Source organism: Anolis sagrei, chromosome 2 (assembly GCF_037176765.1).
Source record: "Anolis sagrei isolate rAnoSag1 chromosome 2, rAnoSag1.mat, whole genome shotgun sequence".
Classification (NCBI taxonomy): domain Eukaryota; kingdom Metazoa; phylum Chordata; class Lepidosauria; order Squamata; family Dactyloidae; genus Anolis; species Anolis sagrei.
Window position 1 is genome coordinate 150,097,735 of NC_090022.1, and position 24,828 is coordinate 150,122,562.

At 42.6% G+C, this 24,828-nt stretch overlaps 1 protein-coding gene across 1 annotated transcript in view; it reads left to right on the forward strand.

Moving 5' to 3' along the window:
* Nucleotides 1–24,058, forward strand: part of RBPMS (RNA binding protein, mRNA processing factor) — a 108,062-nt gene extending 84,004 nt beyond the window's left edge. Inside the window, exons 7-8 of the mRNA XM_060763812.2 lie at nucleotides 16,984–17,053; nucleotides 23,956–24,058. Of these exons, the coding sequence (XP_060619795.1) occupies nucleotides 16,984–17,046 (63 nt within the window). The 3' untranslated portion in view covers nucleotides 17,047–17,053; nucleotides 23,956–24,058. The remainder of the gene's footprint in view (nucleotides 1–16,983; nucleotides 17,054–23,955) is intronic.
* Nucleotides 24,059–24,828: the final 770 nt, after the last annotated feature.

Consider the following 24,828-nt stretch of genomic DNA (forward strand, 5'->3'; position numbering starts at 1 on the left):
CTGCAATCCCTTCCCGGAAGGGAAATAAAACCATTTTCACATCTCAGATGTGATTACAGCTTTAGTGACACAAAAGCTGTAGTCAAAACCTTTTTTTTTTCATAAGAAGAATGACTGATGAAGATCTATAAACTAGCCAAGATGGACAAAATGACTGTGCTGTTTAAGGAGAAGTTTTTGACTAGCTCTAAGAAAGATTTGAACTTGTTTATTACCATTTCACACCAACAATGGGAGCATTTGTCAACTATAGTATTCATGAATTAGTAGAGCGTTACTCAAATGAATAGAATATTAGTTAAAAGGCGTGGACTAATAAATCTATAGATATGTGGAGATTTTGTTGGTGGTGCTGGTGGTTGGTTAGTTTTGTTTCTGTCTGTGTGTAATTTTTGTTTTTGTTTTCTTAATGGGCATTTAATTGTAGCCCTGTAGTAATAGATAGAATGTAGGTATCTAGTTTTTAATGTTCGCTATCCCAAACATCTATTTCTTTAATGTGTTGACGAAGGCTTTCATGGCCAGAATCACTGAGTTGCTGTGACTTTTCTGGGCTGTAAGGCCATGCTCCAGAAGCATTTTCTCCTGACATTTTGCCCACATCTATGGCAGACATCATCAAAGGATTCCTGCCATAGATATGAGTGAAACATCATATGCTTCTGGAACATGTCCATACAGCATGGAAAACTCACAGCCACCCATCTATATTTGTTTGTTCTTTTTTTTCTTAAATAAAATTACTTATTTAAAAAGTATTATTTCATATGGGCTTTTACAGCTAGCAACAACATTTTAGCTATATCTTCTATTTATCCTGTTGTAGGAATCAGGTTGTAGTAGAATTGGTTTTTGGTGTACCAGTAAGTAATACATCAAACAGAAGATATATTAACACTCTCTTCATATCTGTGCTCAATCTGATCCGGGTGTGAATTGGACTCTCCACTAATTGGAAATAACATTGTACGGTCATTTGCACATTGTCAGTGTTGGTAAGTATAAATCTGCAGATTAGGTACTTTGACTTACTAAAATCAGTATTTCACAGTGAAAAAATCGTAGTAGTGACATCCAAGGTAAATTATGCATTGGATATCTTCACACTTCCATTTCTTTTTGGTTTCTTTGTTCTTGTGTTTCGCTCCACTTCATGTTTAGTAATCTCCCACTAGTCTCTACTTCGTATATTGCTACCACATGTGATGATGATCATTATATTTTTAAAAGGAGTCTCTGTAGCTTGCTGTTCTGTTCCAAAGGATTCCCTAAGTAGTGTGCATTTTTTTTCAAAAGGGTAAAAAGATAATCAAATAAAAACAGTAGAGCTTGCAGAAAGTGTTGGTATTGTTAAATCATTAACATTAAAAATTAAAATTACTACTAATAAGAAAGACTTCAGCAAATGAAAAGGACCTTCAACTAGATGACCTCCAACTCATATAATGTATTATAGGAGCACCTCAATCCCAAAAGCCTGAATTCAGGGGTCCTTTCACACTTCAGTAGTATGGTTCACCTTCAGCTGCCGTGGTTGCATCCCAAGGAATCTTGAGTTTGTATCACTAGAGATTCCCATTCTGACAGAAGACAAGACAGGAGACAATCAAGCACTCACATGCAGCTTTGGCCATTTGGGAGTGGTGGCGGTGACACGGAGGATGAAGTGACATCCCAGCGGAGGTCTGAGAATATCTGGATACTAGTGTCAGATTCAGCACGGCTGCTCCAGGGCAGATACACATTGGAGTAACCTGCCCAGTGTAAACCCAGGGCCCCTCCAGATAGGCCCTATATCCCAGAATCTGATCCCAGGTTATCTATTTATCCCAGATATAATCAAGTTTAAAGCAGAACACCTTGGATCAGATCCTGGGGTATAGGGCCTGTCTGGAATGGCCCTCAGTCCTAAAGACAGAGAAAGACAGCCTCTCTCTGGGGTTGAATAAGGCACCTTACTCTGCGCTTCAGTTACTGATTGGAGATAAAAGTAGTTTTTTTTAAAGTTGCCTTTCACTACGCTCAGGAAAGGTAATAACATCCAAGAAGGAAGCTGTCTGGGCTGGACCTAGTGACATCTCATCTCTTATCTCTTATCATATAGTTAAGTCAGTGGTTCCCAACCTGTTGTCCGTTGACCACCATTGGTCCGCAAGAACTAAAATATGGTTCGCGGCCTACACCTTTGCAACGAGAGCAACTGGTCTCGTGACATCTTCTTACAGTGCTGAGGCTTATTAAATATGGTTTTGTGTGGGTAAGCAGATGGTGACTACTGGATGGCTTATGTTCTATATCCGAAACTAGAGCTGATGTGGTCTATCCAATGCAATTTTTAGAATTGGCACCCCAAAAAACCAAACCAAATCTAAAATTGACCAAAATCCGATTTGTAACCCTTTTGGTACTGATGTTGGAGAGTCGTCTCTGGTCAAAAAGGGTAGGAAATCACTGAGTTAAGACAATAGGAAAACAGATGGCATTTAATAGCATTGAAAACTTCGAGGGGAAATTGTTTCTCAGAATGTATAATCTCATTTTTTTATCCTGCTGTTCTCAATCAGTAGGGGAAGTGAATGAAGTACATACGGGTTAACCCACTTCTCTGTTGACAGCAAGGGGACAGGTTGGGATCCCATCCTACTGTTAGTGGCATCAGTTTGTTATTGGTTTAGATATTTCTATATTGTTATCTCTTTAAAGATCTCAAGGTGGGGTATATAAAATCAGCACAATCAATTTAAAACAATGTAAATAGTAAAAATAATTTCAAAGAATAAAAACATATTACACAAATAATCAAATAAAAGAAGAAAAGTTAAAACCAGTTAAAATATGTCTCTAACAGTTGAAAGCCGCACATATGTGTGGCTCTCTTTAAAATTGGACTTTTGCAAAACACCATGTTGATGCTTTGTGGCAGAATGATAGAGGGCACATCAACAGTACATGTGTCGAAGGCGTGCATTGTGAGCTGAATCTGGCCTACCACATCATTATGTGGCTTGTGAGGCTTTCAATACCAGACCAATGCAGTTACATTTATACAGTCTTACAACTACAAACTGTCATTTGAATGCAACCATAAGACTGATGTGGCCCTTGGTGAAAATGCTTGGATACCTTTGCTCTGCACTGTTGAATTAATCCCATAGTTCAGTGCTATGGTGCCGCATCAAACTACAACTCTTAGGACTCTAACATTAACTCATGGCAACTAAAGTAGTGTCAGACTGCATTAATTCTATAGTGGTGATGCATTCAGTGATGTAGGCACCAACCTGTACCACGATAGAGAAGGCCCTCCCTTAATTCTGCCAGCGTGTTGCCCTAACTATGGGAATATCCTACATAAATGCCACAACTTTGACACACATCAGTCCAGAGATGCTTTTAGGGACCTTTCTGGAAATAAAAACAGAACTGCAATGAGTTTTCTAGCTATGGACTCCCTTCCACTCCTTATGCTAATACATGCATGCCAAGCAATTTTATGTGGGCAAGAAGCACTATCAACCTAGAGGTTTTGAGCTCATTACATGTTTCTTGGACTAAGTCAAAGCCAGTTTTGTCAAAGCTGTAGCAAAGCTTCCATTAAAGGGCACTGGGGTGTGATGGACAGTTGCTAATAGGCTGGATGGTCTGGCCATGTGTTGCTAATCCCAGGAACAGAAAGGTTCGCCTTGAACGCAAGTTGCACATCCTTTTCTGATATCCAAAGCCAACAAGCCATAATCTGATAAAAGGGACAGTTGTGGCATAACAGGTTAAACTGCTGAGCTGCTGAACGTGCTGACTGGAAGCTTGATGGTTCGAATCTGTGGGATGAGGTGAGCTCCCACCGTTAGCCCCAGCTTCTGCCAACCTAGCAGTTAGAAAACATGCAAATGTGAGTAGATCAATAGATGTGGCTTCTGCGGGAAGGTAACAGCACTACATGCAGTCATGCCAGCCACATAACCCAGGAGGCATTAACGGACAACGCAGGCTCTTCAGCTTAGAAATTGAGATGAGCACCACCCTCTAGAACCAGAAAGGCTCTATCTGTGTATCTGTGTTTTGTTGTTTCCTTGTCGTGTCATCTGTGAAATGCGCACCTATGGGGTTTTCCTGTGCGCCTGCGCAGCAATCCGGAACATTCTAGAGTTTTAATCAATTTTTTAATGATTATTTTAAGAATATATGTAAGCCCCGCCCATCCCCCGCCCCCCCCAGTATATATGCCGCCAAATGCGGCTTGGCCGGTAGTTCCTTTTTCCGCGCTAAACTTGCAGCATCTACGAACTTCTTCTCTGACTTATTTCACCTATTGGACTGTTCTTCCTCTATTGCCTACCTTCTCCACTCCGACCACGGACCGGCTGACGACTCTTTTCAGGCTAGAATATCTTCCCTTTATTTTATTTAAAAAGAAAGAAAGAAACTGCTCAGCCTGTGGAGGTAATCTCCCGGAGGCTGATAGGCATACTAAATGCCTCCTTTTGTTTGGGAGAGACTCAAAACTTGGGAGAGACTCTGCTAAAGCCCTCCTGTATGAATGTGCTTTGCTGCTGCAAACGGCTCCCTTCCTCACCCAGTCCTCCCCTTTGCAAGAGCCTTTTCAGCCTCCCTCCCCACATGCTGGGGATAGGCGTGACTCAACTACGGCAAGTGCTTCCCTAGCGGAGCCAGCCGCTGGAAGAAAGAAAGAGAGAGAGAAAAAAACAAACCCTCAAACAAACCATGAGGTGTGCTAAATCAAAGGAAAAAGCAAATAAATCAAAAAAAAGGATGGCAACTCACTGGCACACAGCCCTTGAGTCCCCCTGCACTGGAACCGTGAGGTGTGCTAAATCAAGGAAAAAGCAAATAAATCAAAAAAAGGGATGGCAACTCACTGGCACTCAGCCCTTGAGTCCCCCTGCACTGGAACCGATGCCCCAGTTTTCCCGGTTCCATACTCCAGTTACAGGAGCCTCCCCCAACTATCCTCCAAATGGAGGATCCCTCCCCCCTCCTCCCCCTTGAACTCTTGGCTCCTCATCTTGAGCTAGAAACTCAGCCTACAGCCGATTCCCCCATTTCCCCCCCCCTCCCCTTCCTGCCTCAGCCCTCCCCACCGCTTTTCCCAGACTTGCCAGAGTCCCCGGTACCGCGGGAGACTCCTCCCTCCATCCATCCCATTTCATCAGCACAGCCCTCCCGGCACCGCTATTGCTCTCCCTCTCCTTTGCCAAACCATCCCCCATAGAATCATAGAATCAAAGAGTTGGAAGGGACCTCATGGGCCATCCAGTCCAACCCCCTGCCAAGAAGCAGGAATATTACATTCAAATGTAATATTACATTCAAATCACCCCTGACAGATGGCCATCCAGCCTCTGTTTAAAACTTCCCCCATCCCTCCTCCCAAGAGGGCTCATTCTCTCTCCCCTGATCACTATATATCACAACAAAGGCTTCAATGCTCATCCACCGGATAAATACCACAGCCCCCACATGCACCTCCTACTGCCACACTCTCTCATCCTCCAGAAGAACAAACTGAACCACAACCTCAGCCATTTATTCAGGATCCCCTCCCAGACCCTGACCCCTCTCCCCAACAGTTAAGAGGATTTCAAAAATTCTCAGCCCTCCTAATAAGACTTGCCAGAGCCCTCAACCTTTCTGCACTAGAACCATCAGATACAATTGCAGACCCATGTCTCTCCTCTATTGAGCAACAAACCCCCACATCCCCCACCACTGTGTTGCCCACCTTGCCCTATCTTCTCAAAATTTTTAAGAATACAGGAGCTGCTGTGCCTATGGTTCCAGCAACTCCTAAAGGAACAAAAATAATAATAATAATGAAATAAAATTTAATTTTTTTTATTGTATTGATCTCTCTTCAGCTTCATGGCTATCTAAGATGCCCAAGCAAACTCTATACTAACTGATGCTCAACCAAAGCCTATACAGAAAAACCAGACTTTCCCTCCTAATAAAGAAAAAAGAAAAGAAAAAGAAAAAATTGCACTCCATGGCAAATAAACAAATAAATAAAATATTTATTCCTCAGCATGCCTTTTTGCATGCATAGCCCATTATGGAGCCTATATGAGTGTCTATAAACTTTTCTATGGAACAGAACCTCTCCTTATCTAGATTTACTATCTCCATCTGAACAACCTTTGGCTAAAGCCTTTAAACAGGAAGCTCTCCTGTTATCTGGCCTTCAAAAGACCTTGCAAAGCACACAGCTGACACCTCAGTCAAACTCATAGCAGGCTCAGTGGCCTTTCGTCGCCATGCCTGGTTTCAAACTGCTATTTTTTCCCTATCTCAATACACACTTATTGGAGACTTCCCAATGGATGAAGCAGGACTCTTTAATCCTGAAACTGACTCACAACTACAACACTAACACAAGATGAAACAAATAGTCTGCAAGTATGGCCAGCAGCCATACACCTACCAACGCCAACGCTGGGGCTCTTATTATTACCGTCCCCAATACTACAACAGACCTTTCAACACTTCCTTCTATAGAGGATGGCAAACACCATATGCCCCCTCTACAACTTTGACACGACCCCTTCTTCCCTCCAGAGGTCAGTACTGTGGTATCAGACCCACTAACAACAATAAACATCATTTTTACTATAACGTTAACCACCCCCTTCCCCACTCCAACTCAACCACTTACATATTTAGACAGACTACATTACTTCCTACCGGCTTGACAGCCTATTACTACAGACACCTGGGTCCTGGACATAATTGACGGGGGATATGCTATATAATTTGATACTTACACCCCTGTAGGAAACATCTTCCTCACCCAACCCTTCCATACCATCTGGAAAGAAATTAACTCTCTACTTCACAAAGGAGCTATTTTCCCCATACCATCACATGAAGCCACCTCTTGTTTCTTCTCTCGCTACTTTCTAGTAGACAAAAGAGATGGAGGACTACGTCCCATTTTCGACCTTGGGAAACACCACGTAAATTCCGCATGGTCACTCTTCCCAACATACTCCCCTTCAATCCAGAGGAGTCTTGCCTAGCAAGGATGCTTACTTTCGCATCACAAATAGACAATCACACCTCAGATTCCTAACTTTTACAGTTCAACATAACAATTTTCCATTCAATTCTCTTCCATTTCGCTTATCACAAGGACCTTGGCCTGGCCATAAACCAAGAAAAATCTCTTCTCTGCCCAACACAACACATCCAATTCATACGAGCTGTCATAGACTCCAGGATGCAGAGAGCCTTCGCCCCCAGGAGACTGCCTCTCCAACCTACAATGAGCCATCTTCAACCTCCAACGCTCCCAAGCTCCTCCGCTTGGGCCATCCAGTCTATCCTTGGCCACATGTCTTTTACTACCAACGTCACTCCATACACCCCTTTTTTTGGATGAGGTCCCAAAACATTTGATCCTCTCTGCGACCCCCAGTCCCGGGTCCTACACTCCCCACACAGTGTCCTCCAGTCCCTATCATGGTGGACAAAAGACTACAATGTTCAATCGGGGATGCCATTCATTCAACCCCGTCCTTCTATGTCCCTCACAACAGCCGCTTCCAACTCAGGCTTCCAACTCACTCAAGGACTTCGAAGTTAGTGTCCATTGGTCCCCTCAGGACCGCCATTTTCCACATCAATACCCTCGAGCTGATGGCGGTGGAGAAGCTCTTCATGCTTTCACCCGCATTATATCCAACCGCATGGCCCAAATTGTAACTGACAACACTGCGGTCAAATATTATATCAACAAACAAGAGGGAACACGCTCACAAACACTACTCTGCATTTCGACACGCTTATGGGGTGGTGCATTCAGAGAAATGTCCTTCTCACGACCATTCACCTCCCAGGACAGGTCAATACACTACCAGACTCCCTGAGCAGATCATCCAAAAACAATCACGAGTGGCACCTCCACCCCAAACAATTCAAACCATCACACTCAATGGGGCAAACCCAAGATAGATCTCTTTACATCACCACTAAACAATCACTGCCCTTTTACTGCACAAGACTCCGCCCCCATGCACCCCCAGGCTGTCTCGGACAAATCTTCCTATTCCACTAGACTCCAGGTCTACTCTACCTCCCCCCCCCTCTCCTATCCCCAGTCATAGCCAAAATAATCCAGGACAACTCGGATTGCATGCTAATCACCCCTTGGTGGCCCCGGCAACACTGGTTTGCACCACTCCTCCAAATCTCCAACAGGGAGTTTCTCCACTTCAAACCAACTCCGGACCTTCTCACTGTAGAGAACGGACTGGTACTTCACCCAGACCTCCAATCCCTCCGCATGACGGCGTGGATGATCAGACCGCATTAAACCAATCCAAGGAAGTATCACGTATACTCCTCGCTGCCCACAAATCAGCAACCAAAAAGTCCTATAACTATAAATGGTCCCTCTTCAAGCCATTCACAGAAACATCTGGGCATGAACCAAACACAGGCCGAATACCCATGATATTAGATTTTCTAGTCCACCTCTCTGATAAGTGCTCCTCACTCTCCTCTCTAAAATGTTACCTATCAGCCATCTCATTGTTTAGAAGGAAATTGGGTTTACCGTCCCTTTTTCAAAACCACTTAATTCAATTGTTTCTCAAAGGTTATAAAAACATCCACCCTCCTACCTCCTTTCCCTCCCCCCAGTGGAGTCTGTAATTAAGTTTGTCACAACTATCAAACCACCTTTTGAACCCATGGCCTCCAATCGTATTCTCACCTTTCATGGAAGACGGCATTCCTGGTGGCCGTCACTTCCACCAGGAGGGTTAGCGAGCTTACAGCCTTCCGGTCTGACCCACCTTATATTAGGTTTCACGAGGACAAAGTTGTTCTCCGTAACGATGTTACCTTTCTCCCGAAAGTAGTCTCCTTTTTTCATATGTCACAAGACATAACTCTCCCAGCCTTTTTTCTTAACCCATCATCTCCCCTTGAAACTGCCCTTCACTCCTTAGATGTCAAAAGAGCTCTCTCCTTTTATTTCCATAGGACATCTACATATAGAAAATCCCCTAAGCTCTTTTTAAAATACAGGAAAGACAAATTAGGCTACCCTGTTACCTCTCAGGGGTCAGCCCCTTGGAGTGTCTCAACATTCCGCCTAGCCTACCAATTGACAGGCAAAGATCCACCTACTCACCTGGTGGCCCATTCAACTTGCTCTGTGTCCACCTCCCAGGCTTTTTGGCGATGAGTGTCTCGTGAACAGATCTGCAAAGCAGCTACCTGGTCTACACCATCTATTTTTCCTTCTCACTACAAGTTGGACATACAAGTGAAAAAGGACGCCGCCTTTGGCAGAGCTGTTCTCTTTTCCTGTGTGGCATGACCCGCCTCCAGGCCAGTAGCTTGCTAAGTCACCCATAGGTGCGCATTTCACAGATGACACGACAAGGAAATATAGGTTGCTTACCTGTAACCGTATTTCTTTGAGTGTCAATCTGTGAAATTCGCACAACCCGCCCGTCCTCCCCACTTGTCATGCCTCTAACCTGGCTGCTGTTTAGCGCCGGGGAACTACCGGCCAAGCCGCATTTGGCGGCATATATACTGGGGGGGGCGGGGGATGGGCGGGGCTTACATATATTCTTAAAATAATCATTAAAAAATTGATTAAAACTCTAGAATGTTCCGGATTGCTGCGCAGGCGCACAGGAAAACCCCATAGGTGCGAATTTCACAGATTGACACTCAAAGAAATACGGTTACAGGTAAGCAACCTATATTTCTACGCATTGAATGTTTGCTTTTGTGTCTGTATATGCTGGAATCTGCCCTGAGTCCCCTTGGGGAGATAGAGCGGAATACAAATAAATAAATTATTATTATAATTATTTGAAACACAATAAAATGAGTCCACAGCAGACACTCTGCTGGCTGTTGAATTGGATAACACGTCGGACACTTCCCAAGTGTCTAGGACTGTGTGATGTATCGGCGAATAATGCTTGCAGATCCCAGTAAGGTGGCTTTCTGCAGCTGGCTGATAGTAATTCTGTCAGCGCCGATTGTGTTTAAGTGCAGGCCAAGGTCTTTAGGCACTGCACCCAGTGTGCCGATCACTACTGGGACCACCTTTACTGGCTTGTGCCAGAGTCTTTGCAGTATTATTATTATTAAAATGTGAATTAGGTTCCTATTGTGTGTATTTTGGGATTTGGCACTAAAGTACCCATATTAGTCCTGCTTGTCCTACTAGGATGCCTGGATTATCAGGAGTTGGCTCTCTGAAAATACAGGTTTCCAGTAACTCCCATTCTCACAGTGCTAATTAAGCAAAACATAGATGACATTTTCTGCCATAAAATCTCCTGACAAGATAAAGGATATAGTGTGCACTACAGCAATACACAGTAGGACTATAATTAACCCTTGGTATCCACTGTGGTTTGCTCCCAGGACCTCCTATGGATAACACATCCATGGATGCTCAGATCCCAGTATATACTGTGGTGTGGTAAAATGGCATCCCATATATACATGGCAAACTGAAGTTTGTTTGTTTTTATTTTTTCCTGAATATTTTCATACTGTGCATAGTTGAATCTGTAGATACAGAATATGTGGGTACAGAGCCTTAATTGCTTGTCAAATAATAAGAGAAGATGGAGCAGGCTTGTTTTCTGCTGCTTTGAACCATGCTTTGAGGCATGAACCATGGGATTCAAACCATAAGAAAAGTGATTTCATCTAAGCATTACAAACAATGCCTTGACTGTAAGAGCATTTTGATTGTGGAAAAGATTGCATTGGAATATTGTGGACTCTCCTTCTTGACATTAATTCTAGTCATGTCTGACTCTGGGGGGGTGATGCTCATCTCCATTTCTGAGCCGAAGCACCAACGTTGTCCGTAGACACTTCCAAAGTCATGTGGCCGCATGGAGCGCCGTTATCTTCCTGCAGAAGCGGTACCTGTTGATCTACTCACATTTGCATGTTTTCGAACTGCTAAGTTGGCAGAAGCTGGGGCTAACAGCAGGAGCTCACCTCACTCCCCCGATTTGAACTGCCAACCTTTCGGTCAACAAGTTCAACAGCTCAGCGGTTTAATCCGCTGCACCACCAGAGGCCCCATTAAGGTTGTCCTAAGTTTAAATAAAAACCCCAGTGTTATTTTTAGGTTGTCATTGTGGTGCATTTGCTCCCCTGTAGGACAAAACCTATTGGTTTTAAACCACTGCTTCTTAAACTGTTAGTCCAGACACCAAATTGAGTCCTTTTAGTTCAATGTATAAAGTATAAAGTTTCTGAATGCTGCCAGTTTACACAAATCTGTTAGCAACAAAGTGCAGTGTTTACAGCGAATTCTGTGGAAAATGCTTCATCTGCACTCCACAAAAAAAGAACATCAGCCTGTTTAGCAAGCCTTGCAAATGCTGACAATATATGTTTGGTTTTTGTATCTATTTTATATACCTGTATCCTTGGGGTCACATAAACATTTCTCAAGTGGAAAGGGATTGCCAGTGGAAAAGGTTTAAGAAGCCCTGGCCTAAACTAGTTGATTGCTTAGGCTGCACTGCTGAGCTGCAAAACTGTCAACTACAACTTCATAAAGGAGTTTCAACATCATTTTCTTTCTCCAGCCAGCCGTTGTATCTTTCTGCTGCCATCTGGCCTCTGCCTGCCTTCTACTTTGAGGGCCACTTGACATGATTGTAATAGAAAAAGAAAACAAAGGTTATATATGAAGGTCATGATGACATAGCGTTGTGTTTTTTTCCTGTAGCGAGTGGGAAAAATAAGAATAAGAGCAGTGTAAGGTTGGTTTTAGTAAAGAAAGGCTCCCATGATCCAAAAGAGAACAGAATGCTGCCTCCTCCAGAATATTCTTCTTCAACGTGCTTATCTAGCAACATCATTGGCGTCTTTTTACACATACACAAATCTTGACTCTGTTTTTCTGAATGTCCAATAACATTCAGAGTGCCTTACATTTTGCTTTTCTTTATCTTGTAGACTGAGGTTGCGCCATCTCTTTGACTGCTTGGGTGGTATATTGCATTCATTGTGTTGCTTTTATTACATGTTATCAGTTCTCCAGAGAGCTTTTCAAAGCCACCACTACTAATCACACGCTGACACCTTGTTTATTTATTTGTTGGTTTTACCGTATATACTCAAGTATAAGCCAACTTGAATATCAGCCGAGGCACCTAATTTACCACAAAAAACTGGGGAAATGTATTGACTTGAGTATAACCCGAGAGTGGGAAATGCAGCAGCTACTGGTAAATTTCAAAATAAAAATAGATACCAATAAAATTACATTAACTGAGCCATCAGGAGGCTAAATGCTGCTCTAGGTTTCTGGGTAAAGGAAAGGGAGGATGCACTCTCATTTCTGTCCCTCCCCAGCTCAGCCCAGCTGTTGCTTGGACCACATCTAGGACCTGCTGAATCACGCATCCCATCTCTGGTAAGCAGCAGCTACTAGTTATGGTACCTGATAGATGTAGGAGCCGCACACTGCTGTAGAATCTCAGCCATAGTGTGTCTGAGATTAAAGTGTGATGTGGATTTGACTCACCAGAGGAAATAATGGTTAGCTCTGTATCTGGCAAAAGAACAGTGTATCCTCTTCTGTCTCACTAAACTATGACTGAGATGATAGCAGCTTTCCTCAAAATATTTTGACTCTGCCTCTTCTAACTTTAGACCAATGGTTCTCAACCTGTGGGTCCCCAGATGTTTTGGCCTTCAACTCCCAGAAATCCTAACAGCTGTTAAACGGGCTGGGATTTCTGGGAGTTGTAGGCCAAAACACCTCGGGACCCACAGGTTGAGAACCACCACTGGTTTAGATCTTATCAGACAGGCAGGGGAAAGTGGAGGGAGCTGTTCCCTCCTGTTTTTGTGGATGGCTAGCCATCCCATGTGTCCCATGTGTGCCTTTCCCCATCTTCTCCCCATTTGGGTAACACCTGAGAAGAATGCGCTGTGGGCTCCATTTCCATTCGCTGCAGAAATTGAGCCCCATATAGGCCCATCGGAAGTGCTCTTACTTTGTCTGATGTGGGGCTCCCATTGGGGCTCCCATTCCTAAGCTCATAGAAATTGAGCCTGGAGCCCATGGGATGTATCCCATTGTGCCTCCTAAGTGTTGAGTGTGTGGTGATCATGCCGACTGTGTGCATTTCCCTTCCACACTTAGAATTTCTGGGTTGAGGCAGAGGGGATCATGAAAGGTCATTTAGCAGCATTAATTCCCCCTTCCCGTGCCTGGTGTAGGTTCCCCTCATCTGCCCAGTGACCTCAGAGGGGGACAGCTGCTCTCTCCAAGTTGGAGGGCTGCTGCCTGGAAAAGAGCCGGCAGGGAAACGCGATGCGGAGGCTGCCCAGGCATTGACCCTGGAGGGCAGGAACAGAGGAGCTCTTTCCTCCAGCTGTCTCTCTGCTTGGGGTCTTGTGGTTGTGTTTTCAGCAGGATTGTGTTTTCATCTTGCACTCACTAACCAAGACTTTCACAGCAGCAGATCATTTCCTGAATCCCAGCAATTTCTAATTTCACATTTGGAGTTCTTGTCCATAACTGTGCAAACTTTGCACACTGTTGAAAAGGTTAGTCTCACCTTCCCCAGTCTGATGTCTTTCAGATATTTTCTGGTTGAAGATGATGTTAGTGGCACTCCAGCTTATCCAGGAGTTACCAGGTTGGGGAAAAGTTGAAGCTTAATACTGATGTGATTGTATAACTGTTTTTAGGAATTATTTTTAAAAACTACAGTTCTTAAAATAGACAGATCATCATAGAAGGAAGAATTAAGTAGATGGGCCAGATGACATTGTTAATAACCAGAGTTTTGTTGTGGGGTGTTTTTGTGTGTGTGTGTGGGGTTTTTTTTTGGGGGGGGGGTCAGGAGCGACTTGAGAAATTGTAAATCGCTTCTGTTGTGAGAGAATTTGCTGTCTGCAAGGACATTGGGGATGCCCAGATGTTATTTTACCATCCTTGTGGGAGGCTTCACTTATGTCCCGCATGGGGAGCTGGAGCTGACAGAGGGAGCTCATCCGCACTCTCTCCGGATTCGAACCTGTCTTCAGTCCTGCCAGCACAAGGACTTAACGCACTGTGCCACGGGGGGCTCCATAATAACTAGAGTAATGTGGATGAAAACAAACATCTGTTTTGGTTTAATGTTTTGTTTTTTTTTGCAATCATACATATTCACACACAATTGATAATTTTGGAAGTGTGAATGCTCAGTTTGTAAATGTATATTTGTCAAAAAGTTCTCTTCTGGAAGGGAAGATGTTTGCGTGTGCATGCAAGAGAGAGATATGCTTTTGGAGTAGCAAAATTTGGCTTGCTATTTTTAACATAGCAGTATTGCTGCTGCCACTTGTCAGAAACATCCAGGAAGCCTTGTTTCATCTTCATTGCTTCCTCACATGATGCAATGCTTACATCCATTCAGGTGAGCTCATTGGTTTCACTTCTAGGGAAAAGTCTAAATAATAAGTAGGGCTGGGGTGTGTGCTTCTTGGAGCATCTAAAGGATGGAGGTTGGCCTAGATCAGAACAAATTTACTTCTGTATTCTGCTTATGTTGACTCAGAGAGAGTGTATTTTATTGCAAAAGCTGCCCCCTTTGCAAGTGGTATAGCTGCATAATTAATTTGTTGTTGTCTCTCCCAGTTATAACTACAGTAGACTCTCACGTTGGAAAAGCAAAAATGTTGGATAATAAGGAGAGATTAAGGAGAAGCCTATTAAATGTCAAATTATGTTATGATTTTTCAAATTAAGCACCAAACATCATGTTTTATCATAAATTGAGAGAGAAAGCAGTTCAATACATGGTAACATTATTTCGTAATTAACTGTATATATGAATTTAGCACCAAAACATTGCAATGTATTGAAACAGCTGTGGATCTTGGCGGGAGGCAGACTGCATCAGATAATACAGAACGCTGGATGAGCCAAGGTTGGATAAGCGAGACTCTAATGGCAATGCTACAAATTTCCTTTGGATTTAATGTGAGTTGTCATGTTATTTGAACAGACCCACTGAATCCTGGGTTTTACATGTGACTTAACAATTCAGCAATTGATCCAGAAGATTATCTCTACTTGGGACTAGCAATTATACTTAGGCTGGATCTACACCGCTGTATAATCCGGATTATCAAAGCAAATATTCCAGATTATCCACTTTGAACTGGATTAGATGAGTCTACACTGCCATATAATCCACTTCAAAGAAGATAATCTGGATTTTATATGGAATTGTAGAAGGGGTTTTAGCTTCCATCATGACTCTGGTTGATATCCTCTGGAGGCTGACCATGGAACAGCACTGGAGGACCAAGAGACTGCTAGAGGGAACAAATCCATGAATAATCAAAACCGCAAATGTGAAGGGTGATTGTGAAAAATGAGCTATATCCAAGGTGGCAGTTTCTTTTGGCCATCTGAACAAAGCAAAAGCTGAAATGTTTTGCACACTCATTTGTTAGGTTCTCATAATCATTTCAGTAAATTCAATTTTGCAGTGATTTAATTGCATCCTTATCAGATTCAGAACAAACTTGTATATAGTGCTGCTTACTTTTGTTTTTCAATCATAGGAAAATAGGTCAATGTGGGAAGGGTAGAATACCTCTTTCCTATAATTGGAACATTTAAAAAAATGTTTTGTACCATATTTTAATTGACTAGGTTTGAATTTGCGCCCTCAAATGTGCTCCTTGGGAATGTGATAAGCGCAAACTTGTCTATGCAAATTCTGTGTGTCAGACTGGTATTTGTAAATTCAGTTATATAGCAGTGACAAACAAGATCAGTTGAACTGGGACAGATCGTCTTCGCTTTTAGTTCTGCTCCCGGTGGATTTGTTCATAATTCACTCGAAAAGTAATTATTGTAGATCAGGTTGTTTTAGAACTGCTTCTAAACAGTGAGAAATATAGGTTTCTAAAAATGTGAAGTATTTAAATAGCCCTATTGGGAGTCTGAATTGTGGGAGAATTGGGGAAGCTTTGAATGATGTTGGAGATTGCTCTTTATAATATGTTGGTTCATTGTTGTTGCTGTTGCTATATGTCTTGTAACAACCCTAAACCCTATGACTGGATCTGCACTGCCATATAATACAGTTTCTGAATCCAGATTGTCTTCTTTAAACTGGATTATATGAACCTACACTGCCATATAATCCAGTTCAAAGCAGATAATCTGGATTCAGAAACTGGATTATGTATTATTATTATTATTATTAATAATAATAATAATAATAGCAACAACAACAACAACTTTATTTGTACCCCACCTCCATCTCCCCAAAGGGACTTGGGGCGGCTAACATGGGGCCAAGCCCAAGCAATTACAATAAAGCAAAATAAAATATATACATGACACACAACGATATCAATTAAAAATGCTTATACAATAACATAATAAGCCAATAAAGTAGTAGCAATAACATAATAAAACAGAGTATAAACACACTACAAGAATTATATGGCAGTGTAGATCCATCTAATGGAGGATTTTCTTGTTTGAACTTGTTAGAAGAGGGTTGCCTATTTCCTTTTTCTGAGACAGATGAAGTGAGACTTGTCCATCGTTACACAAAAGGTTTCCATGACCAAGCAGGGATTAAAATCATGGTATTCCAGTGCTGAAACTGCTACACCAAGCTGGTTCTCTGGCTTATTTGTACTATTAATTAAAGATTATTCCTGTCTTCTGCCTTGTTATGTATGTGTATGTATTCTTTTTACTGGTGATGTATTGTTTTTGTAATCTGGACTAGCTACAAGAAAGTAGAATATACATTTCCAATTACAGATATGTATAACATAACAGGTAAAGATTGGTTCTAAATTGATGTCTGGGATCAAAAGGGAATCCTGGGTCTGAAAAAGTGTAGAATTCTGCTCTGAAATGCTCTGGCTATTTCTCCTTCATGTCTCTCATTTGTAGTTGTTGTCTTCCCCCCCTTTTTATTTTCTCCCCAGATGCGCTGGCTCCCTCCCTCAGAGGCTACTTCTCAGGGCTGGAAGTCCCGTCAGTTCTGCTGAATACTGTGTAAGTGGATGACGAACACGGTTTACAAAATGCTCCAGGTTAATGCTAGAGGGAGAACAAATCTCTCCTCTCCCCCCCACCCCCAAGTTCCCTCTTTCTTTTCTTCTCTCCTTCTTCCACTCTCCTGTTGGAGGTTGTAGATGTAAATAAATAGAAGCTTTACCACTGTTTCTGAACCAAAATATACCCTGCAGCAGGGGTCCTCAAAATAAGGCCCGGGGGGCCGGATGTGGCCCTCCGAGGTCATTTACCTGGCCCTCGCTCAGGGTCAACCTAAGTCTGAAACTACTTGAAAGCACATAACAACAACAACAATCCTATCTCATCAGCCAAAAGCAGGCCCACATTTCCCATTGAAATACTAATAACTTTATATTTGTTAACATTGTTCCTCATTTTAATTACTGTATTGTTTTTAAATGTTTATTACACTACAAATAAGATATGTGCAGCATGCACAGGAATTCATGTTTTATTTTTTTAATTATAATCCGGCCCTCCAATAGTTTGAGGGACTGTGACCTGGCCCTCTGCTTAAAAAGTTTGTGGACCCCTGCCCTGCAGTATAATAATATGTCACTCAGATTTGTGTAACAAGTAATAGTAACTTTACTTCAGTTGAAAAGATCAAACAGAGCAACAATATATACAGCAGTCTCTCTGAATTTTTACAGAGAACAGAGGGAATAAACAGTCTTTTTAAAAGTCTTTAAAATATGCTTCATGCCTTAGAAATGATCAGGCTTCAGAGTTGGCAGCCATTTCCTTCCTGGCTATTTAAAGTCAGCGCTCTCTTCACTCTCCGAGGTGAAAGTGGCAGTTAAAACCATTTCTCTCAGCAGCAAACTAGAGAATTCTGGCTCCCGGCATACTCTGCCAATCATCTGCCGACACATGCCTTTCCAGTCAATCCATTACATCATGGTGCCTTTTTCCAAATCCCCACATCTCCTGCTTTTCCTTCTCTTCATGGATGGAAGGTTTTGTTACAACTACACTCATCTCCTGCTTGGAATTTGGTTTTGGTTTTTAGTCCAGTGCCTGAGACATGTTATACTCAATGGGTTACTAAGCATTTCTTTTCCTAAAGGCATCTCCATTCCAAAAGACACTTCCTTCAAACTCTTTACAAAGATAGGCAGCCCCAATACATGTTGGTGAAGTTTGGAGTTTTGCAGTTTTGTGCACATGTTATAAACCTCTCTTGCAAATAAAATGGGTTAAAATAGGTGTAGGTGTAGCAGGAATTAATGCCTTTTTGCCTCCAGAGAAGCAAGTCTAAAGGGAGGATTGAATTTCTTTATTCTCCTTGCCCCTGTTCTCTGAATTCATTTACTGATGCAGTCCCTAAATTATGAACAAGAGAGGTTCTGTAGGTTTGTCCTTTAGTTGAATTTGTTGTAGGTAAGTCAGGACAGGTACATTTTTTAAAATGCAACTCCAGCCATATACTCTCCATAGCAAAGTATGATAATTACCACCACCACCCTCCACACACACATAATTGAGACTCAGGTAGCCATAATGGTTCTTTACCTTTTTACATAATGTTTGCACACGCACCCTTCTTTATTGCGAACTCTGACATGGTTTTCTTTAAACGGTAAAGAACTGCTAAGCTTTAATGCCTGTCCATACGGACATAAGGTCTGTTCAAACTGGATCGAGAGCTCTTTTCCAAATGTTTTTCTTGGGTGCACACATTCTTTCTCATGGCAGGCAGAAAATAACTTGGGAACAGAATGGTACCTTATTTAGCCGATTGGCTCTTGAGGAATTCACAGTCTTGGTGAATGGAGATAAAATATTATACTAAAATAATGAAATGGTCTATAAATAGAATAGAGGAATAATGGCACCCAGACAACTGTTTGGAAATCCACCACTGCTGGACATAGTTTAAAGTCTAGACCAGTGGTTCCCAACCTTTTTTTGAGCAGGGACCACTTTGACCAGGGACTACTCTCCAATATTCGTACCAAAAGAGTTATGAATCTGATTTTGGTCAACTTTAGATTCAGTTTGGTTATCTGGGTGCTGATTCAGAAAATTGCATTGGATAGACCACATCAGCTCTAGTTTCTGATACAGAACTTATGCCATCTAGTAGTCTCCATCTGCTCACCCACAGTTGTTTCCAATTTATGATGACACTAAGGCCAAAAGTCAGTGTTTCTTGGTACAGAGGGAACTTCTCTTTGCCTTCCTCTCAGGCTAGATGTATACTGCCATATAATCCAGTTTTTCTGAATTTATATTATCTGCTTTGAACTGGATTATATGAGTCTACACACCGGAGCCCCCGGTGGCGCAGTGGGTTAAAGCACTGAGCTGCTGAGCTTGTTGATCGAAAGGTCGCAGGTTCGATTCCGGGGAGCGGCATGAGCTTCCGCTGTCAGCCCTAGCTTCTGCCAACCTAGCAGTTCGAAAACATGCAAATGTGAGTAGATCAATAGGTACCGCTCCGGCGGGAAGGTAACGGCACTCCGTGCAGTCATGCTGGCCACATGACCTTGGAGGTGTCTACAGACAACGCTGGCTCTTCGGCTTAGAAATGGAGATGAGCACCACACCCCAGAGTCAGACATGACTGGACTTAATGTCACGGGACTACCTTTACCTTACACTGCCATATAATCCAGTTCAAAGCATATAATCTAGATTCAGAAACTGGATTACCAATGTATGTTTCCATATCTGAGTATATAATCATTCATAATTAACTGACCAAAGAGATCAAATGTAGAACAAATGGTCTTTAGGGAAAGTGCACAAATAAAAAAACAACAACTCTTCTCCTTTCTTAGAATAGAGCCTCATTCTAAGTTCAGTTGGAAGAAACCACATGGGTCATCTAGTCCAAAACCCTGCAATTCGGGAAAAGCATAATCAATGCACCCCTGACAGATGGCCATCCAGTCTCTGTTTAAAAGTTTTAAGGAACTTCCAAGGCAGGAAGTTCCACTGTAATTATTAATTTTTTTCCCCTGGAGTTTGGAATTACTTAAGGGTCTTTTTTTTCCTTTTTCCTATAGACAGATTGGTCCAGGCTCTGGCTCATCATTTAGTATGTGGCAGCAATACATTTCCTAGTGTTCACATCCAAACTCCAAACAGTTTCATTGATCATCTGAAGATAGATAGATAAATAGATAGATAGATAGATAGATGAAAACAAGATGCCGTCTCTTTGTCTCTTGAACTTCCTTTCATCTTCTTCTCTCTAACAAAGGGAAGCAATAGACTGATCGTCTTGTTTCCCCATTTACTTCTGGTCAGTTTTAGCCAAAGAAAACAAATCTGCTGTTTTAAAAAATTAATGAAAACTTCATTGGCTTCACATCAAGGCTGGAGGGCTGTAAATCAAGCGCATGCACACATGGGGTTACTGACGGTCAGGATTTGTGCGGCTGAAAGAGGGAGGGAAATGCAGGCTGGGTTTAATGCTGCGGATGAAATTCCTAAAGAGTTTCCAGGCACGACCTTTCTGCTTTTCCTGCATTGTTCTTTTCAAAACCTTGTGAGAGCCTTTTCCAGTAACTCCTGAAGACCCAGCTGTGCACTGCAGAGAACTACGGTGATTGTACTAGGACAGGCTTAACATACCTAAAGACATCAGCTCCTGGAAGCTAAGTAAAATCAGCCCTGGTTAGTACTTGGATGGGAGATCATCAACAAACCTGATGCTGTCATCTATATTTCAGAGGAAGGAACTGGCAAAATCACATCCGAGTATTCCTTATCTTAAAAAAACCCAAATAAGATTCATGTAGTTTCCAGAAGTCAGTGGGTGGCTTGAAGAATATATCCTTTTCCAACATCCAAAAATGCACCAATCTTCTCACTGCCAGGATTATAGCATGTACAAATTGAATGCACCCCAGCATGCAGCCAACGCTCTTTCTGTGTCAGGGCATCACATGGGAAGATGACTACTGGAAAACGAGCTGTTGTTCAGGACAGTTGTGTATACTAATAGTGAAGTTGGGTGCTCAGTTCTGACATCCCAAAACAGCCTCCTGCAAATCAAGAGGGAGGAACAGGTATTCCAAGGTGAATCCTGATAGACAAAGGGAAGATCTACAAAGAAAGTATGGACAATGTGTTGTTGAAGGCTTTCATGGTCAGAATCACTGGGTTGCTGTGAGTTTTTTGGTCTGCGTGGCCATGTTCTAGAAGCATTATCTCATGTAAGACAACTTTTGAGGATCTGTTTGTCTTGTTTACATCTCCTCTGATCTCCCCCAAGAATCCTACAGAATATGTTCTCTTTAAGCCTGCAAGATGTGAGCAAACATCAACAAAAACAGAGTGGATAACCCTTGGTTGCAGTTGCTGGAGGGAAAATAAGGACACATGCCATTATAATGTTGAAATAGGCCTTCCTTTCTGTGCAGGCCTCCTCCATTTCCTGAAAAGAACAGAAGAGGGCAGAGGTCAACAACTGGTGTCCTCTGAGAAAAGTTCAGTTATTTTGAGGGGTGTTACCAGGCCTCCAAACCATTTGCAAACTCAGCCTTTGCGTAAGATGGAGAAGGAATCACAGCTGTGACAGGGGCACTTCCCAGGAAGCCTTTGGGGAGGGTGGAAACCCTCAGAATATAATTACTTCTCACCCAAGTCATCCAAACATTATTTCAGCAAAAATGAGAACCAGGAAATTAGCATTTTGGGAGGTACTCTCTCTCTCTCTCTACTCACAGCGTAGAATGGTGTGGACGAATCACGTTTCTAGATCAAATGGCATAAAATCTAGTTGCTAACTAACCACTTCCTGCTAGCTGTCATTTGGCAATTTGTTGTTGTAATTTAGAACAGCCCATATGATGACCAAGAGTCATAGAATCCTAGTTGGAAGAGAACTCATGGGCCATCCAGTCCAACCCCCTGCCAAGAAGCAGGAAAATCACATTCAAAGCACCCCTGACAGATGGCCATCCATCCTCTGTTTAAAAGACTCCAAAGAAGGAGCCTCCACCACACTCTGGGACAGAGAGTTCCACTGCTGAACAACTCTCACAGTCAGGAAGTTCTTCCTAATGTTCAGGTGGAATCTCCTTGTAGTTTGAAGCCATTGTTCTGCATCCTAGTCTCCAGAGAAGCAGAAAACAAGCTTGCTCCCTCCTCTCTATGACTTCCTCTCACATATGGCCATTGTGTCTCCTCTCAGCCTTCTCTTCTGCAGGCTAAACATGCCCAGCTCTTTAAGCCGCTCCTCATAGGGCTTGTTCTCCAGACCCTTGATCATTTTAGTTGCCCTCCCCTGGACACATTCCAGCTTATCAACATCTCTCTTCAATTGTGGTGCCCAGAATTGGACACAGTATTCTAGGTGTGGTCTAACCAAGGCAGAATAGAGGGATAGCATGACTTACCTGGATCTAGACACTATACTGCTATTTATGCAGGCCAAAATCCCATTGGCTTCTTTTGCAACCGCATCACATTGTTGGCTCATGTTTAACTTGTCCACGAGGACTCCAAGATCTTTTTCACATGTACTGCTGTTGAGCCATTCATCCCCAATTCTGTATCTTTGCATTTCATTTTTTCCGCCTAAGTGGAGTATCTTGCATTTGTCCCAGTTGAACTTCATTTTGTTAGTTTTGTCCCATCTCTCTAGCCTGTTAAGATCGTTTTGAATTCTGCCCCATCATCATTAGCCCTGCTCAGGTCTTGCAAATTCAAGGCTTTGACTATCTTGGTGGGGTCTATCCATTGGAATGTGGTCTTCCTTTTTCCCTTCTGTCTCCTACTAAGTATTATTATCTTTTCTAGTGAGTCATGTCTTCTCGTAATATGGCTAAAGTATGGGAGTCTACATTTAGTCATCTTGGCTTCTTGGGAGAGCTCAAGGCTGATTTGTTCTAGGATGCATGTGTTTAGCTTTTGAGCCATCCACAGCATCCACGGAACTTTTTTGGCACATCTGGGGATCCCCCCATGCCAAAAGTACCATTAGCAGAAGCCCCGGGGAAGACTGTCCCTGCAGGTGCACCCATCTTTTGTTCCAAGAGAGCTGTCTGGTTGCTGTCTTGCTTACATTTCTCCACTCACTGTAAATGTTTTTCCTTTTGGTTTGGACTGGCTGCCTTGAACCCATTTTTTTTAACTATTGGTTGTTTATAATTTGCTTTATGATACCTGAATTCTGGGCAGTTCTTCCAGGACATTGACTAAGGTATAAATCAGAGATGGAAATGTGGACATTGTACCCTGACACATATCATCCTTTACTGCTGGGTGTATAGGCTGAGGGTAATGGGAAGTGTAGTCCAATGTCCTATGGTGGCCACTAATATATACTCCTCCGCTGCCTCTTTGATCCTCACAGACACTCCTGAGAGAAAAGTTGGGCTGAAGGAAATTGCTCCAAAGCCAGGTTGCGAGTTTCATGGGTATCGAGGAATTTGCCCCTTCAGTCCATGACATCATGCTAAATTAAGTGGATTAGGTATTATGGAGGGAGACAACTGTGTCGTTTTGACAAGTTTAGCTTTTTATGACCATTTGGTTTAGTTTTATGGTATTTGAAAACAAAAATTCGTACCACGCCGTGTTAGTGGGATGATATTGTGGACATGCAGTTGACATTCTGCTTTACAATCCAGCAAATGTTCTTTTATGGGTTTTATTTTCCATATTCCAGCGCTTATGTGTGATGACAAGGTTGTTTCTTATTATCCTCCTGACCGTTTGCAGGATCGAAGGGTGTGATTAAAGAAGCTGCATTGTACAAATGAGTTTAGGGTTTGTGTAGATTCCTTCCTCTGCTTCCCAAATGAGGAGTGTTCAAAGCAAGAGAACCTGGGAAGTTCACCGAGTCACACATACATTCTTGGCCGTGGTTCTTGCTTTAAAGAAGCACTTCAGCCTCTCTGATGGTGTTTGTCTTTTTGCAGGTACCAGGTGTGTGATGGCGGCTACAATCTGTCTTGTGGGTATTAATGCGTTCTTCCTGAGTCGCTACTGGCATCTTACCTTCATCTTCAGAATTACAGTGTGGTGGGTAAGTTGAGGCTGTGTAGTAAATATAATGGTTTGTGCGAGCTGGTCCATCTTCATAGTAAAGCAGTGCCCTTCCATTTATGTCTTGACGGTGATGAGTAACTGCTGTGTAATGTTGCTGGTCTATGACTTCCTTTAGTACAAACTGACCATGCTAGGCAGAAACAACACCTTGCCAGAAATGGTATCAAAGGCAACTCTGCACCACTAAGTTGAAGCCAGTAGCATTTGCAAGGTGCAGAAAATGGGTGTTACTTTACCTTTGTAGAATTAATTGGATGCATGTCTCTCACTGCCAAGGTACATGTTCAGTGATTTAATACAGCAGGTTAATCACCAGCCACAGCTGCATTAAATCTTGTCAACCAAAAGGTTGATCATTCAAAGCCGGGTCAGGGTGAGTTCCTGACCTTCAGCCCAGCTCCCCGCCCACCTAACGGATCAAAAACAGCAATGTGAGTAGATAAATAGGAATCACATTAAGCAGGGAGGTATTTTATGCACTGGAGTTTCGATAAGAAAAAGGAGAAAAGTTTACAAACAAAGAAAGCTCTTCGACAAGGTGATGAAACAACAGCACCCCCCTGTGGCTGGAACCAAGCACAACCTCCAAAGATGCTGAAAGATGGGGGGGGGTATATCTGTCTGTCTGTCTGTTGTCTGTCTTGTTATTGTATAATCGGCATTGAATATTTGCCGTTCTGTGATCTGCCCTGAGTCCCCTTCAGGGTGAGAAGGGTGGAATATAAATAAATAAGTAATAAATA